This window comes from Grus americana, unplaced genomic scaffold, assembly GCF_028858705.1.
Source record: "Grus americana isolate bGruAme1 unplaced genomic scaffold, bGruAme1.mat scaffold_848, whole genome shotgun sequence".
Classification (NCBI taxonomy): domain Eukaryota; kingdom Metazoa; phylum Chordata; class Aves; order Gruiformes; family Gruidae; genus Grus; species Grus americana.
Genome location: NW_026562047.1, coordinates 243,797 through 246,173, shown reverse-complemented (window position 1 = coordinate 246,173; position 2,377 = coordinate 243,797). Strand labels below are relative to the sequence as shown.

General features: G+C 48.5%; 1 protein-coding gene across 1 annotated transcript; it reads left to right on the top strand.

The window, feature by feature from the left end:
- Positions 1 to 621: 621 nt before the first annotated feature.
- On the top strand, positions 622 to 1,623 carry LOC129201212 (olfactory receptor 10AG1-like). Its single transcript, XM_054812366.1, has one exon. It carries the CDS (start codon positions 622 to 624, stop codon positions 1,621 to 1,623), a length of 1,002 nt encoding a protein of 333 aa, XP_054668341.1.
- The last annotated feature ends 754 nt before the right edge of the window (positions 1,624 to 2,377 follow it).

Below are 2,377 nucleotides of genomic sequence, written 5' to 3'. Positions count from 1 at the left end.
AATTTTGATGGGATTCACCCTTCGCCATGTAAAAATGAATGATTCGGATCTAAATATATTCTCCCAGATCTTTGTGTGTGGACACAGTATCAAGAGATGAGCTCTTACACGTGAGGAAAGCTGGGATTAATGTCTCTCACTAAGGTCTAAGAATCAAGCCATGCCTTGCCTTGCTTTGTTTTGATTGCCTCTCCGTGCCCAGCCCAGCCTTGCTTTCTCTTCCCCTTTTTCGTCCCTCTCCTCCTTTTCACCCTATGTCTTCTTAATGTTCTTACATTCAGTGCAGCTCTTACAAGGTCTGGACAAGGAACGTAAGCAAGACTGTTCTTAAAGGGGCTAGTATTGATCCATTCTCTTCCTTTTCTCTCATCTCTCACCAGATATTCTAGGTAATAAAATCACCTCTAAAAAAAGAAAGTCAAGTTTCTCTTATCCATGTGACAAAACCCAGACATTCAGGCTCAAGGATTCTGTTCTCTCCTCCCTTTACGAACCTCCCTGCAGCAAGCAACCCATGTTAGATTGCCAAACGTTCATGCATATCTTGGTCAAGCTTGCCTAACCCTGCAATCACGTGTCTGCTGATGTTTGTAATCTTTCTCCAGGCTTGGAGTGTACGTGATGGTGGACGGGCCATCAGCATCCTCTAAGAGCCTGTGGTTTGGCTTGCTCTGCATAGGGAAAATGCCCCAAAGAAAAGGCTTGGAGAACCACACCGTTGGATCTGGATTCATTCTCCTGGGATTTTCTGAGCACTCCAGCCTGCAGGGCCTGTGCTTCACCATATTCCTGCTCATCTACCTCGTGGCTCTCACAGGGAACAGCCTGATTGCACTCATCACAGTGCTGGACTCAAGCCTCCACAGCCCCATGTATTTCTTCCTGAGGAACCTGTCCTTCCTGGAGATCTGCTCCACGTCAGTCACTCTGCCAAAAATGCTGGTGGGTTTCCTGATGGAAGATGGCAGGATCTCCTTCCTTGGCTGTGCTGCCCAGCTCTATTTCCTGGTTTTGCTGGGCAGCATCGAATGCCTTCTCCTGGCTGCCATGGCCTACGACCGCTACATAGCCATCTGTGACCCCCTGCACTACACCCTCATCATGAGCAGGGGTGTCTGCATCAGACTGCTGGTGGGGTCGTGGGTGGTCGTCGTACCAGTGCAAGTAGGACAGACCTACCAGGTGTTCACTTTGCCCTTCTGTGCATCCCGGGACCTTCGCCACTTTTTCTGGGATGTCCCCCCTCTGCCGGAACTGGCCTGTGCAGACACTTTCTGGAACCAAGTGATGCTGTACACCATCATCCTGGTCTTTGCGATCCTTCCCTTCTCCTTCATAGTTATTTCTTACATGAAAATTATCAGGGCAATTCTGAAAATACCTTCAGTTCTGGGCAGACACAAAGCCTTTTCCACCTGCTCTTCACACCTCGGGGTGGTGACGCTCTTCTATGGCTCAGCCACAATCGTCTGCTTAAAGCGATGGTCAAGGGATTCTGTAGACCCTGACAAGTACCTTGCCCTGTTCTACACAATTGTGACCCCCATGTTTAACCCTGTCACCTATAGCCTGAGGAACAAGGAAGTGAGAATTGCCTTGAAGAGACTCCTATGGACAAAGTGATACTACAGAGTATGTAAAATAGCCCCAAATAGTCCCAAATGCCCCACTGGGGTACGTGGTTGTCTGAAAAAAGGCATCCCACATTTGCCCCAAAAAACCCCACATGTCCAGCCTGGCTTCCATCCTCCTCAAGAAGGGGGAAGGTGGCCTGAGCCATTCCTGGTATGTCATGCCCCACCATGATTAATGCAAACAGCTCCTTCAAGCTCTGTCTGACCAATGTAAAGTTAAAGGGAAATAGCCGAATCGTGGTCAGCAGTCAAGGAGGCCCAAAGGTGACACAACCGATGAAGAGATGACTACCCTCAGGTTTGAGAAATCACTTGCTAGACCCCATGGACTGTCTAGAGTGTCACTGCATGGAATCAACCTAAAAACATTAAAAGACATGAAGGTCATCTTCCCCTGCTATGATGTCTTGCACTGAGTTGTGTAATGTTTCACTAACTTGACAGAAAGAATAAAAAAAAAAGTCACCGGGGGGAAAGTCCAGCACTGGGATAGAGTCCCAGGGACCCATGGAGTGTCTTTTTGCCATGGTTTAATACCAGTCGGCAAGTAAGCACCACACAGCAGCTTGCTCACTCCCCACCCTGGTGGGAAAGGAGAGACTCGGAAGGGTAAAAGTGAGAAAACTGGGGGGCTGAGATAAAGGCAGTTTATTAGGTAAAGCAAAAGCCGTGCACACAAGCAAAGCAAAACAAGGAATTCCTCCATCACTTCCCATCAGCAGGCAGGTGTTCAGCCATCTCCA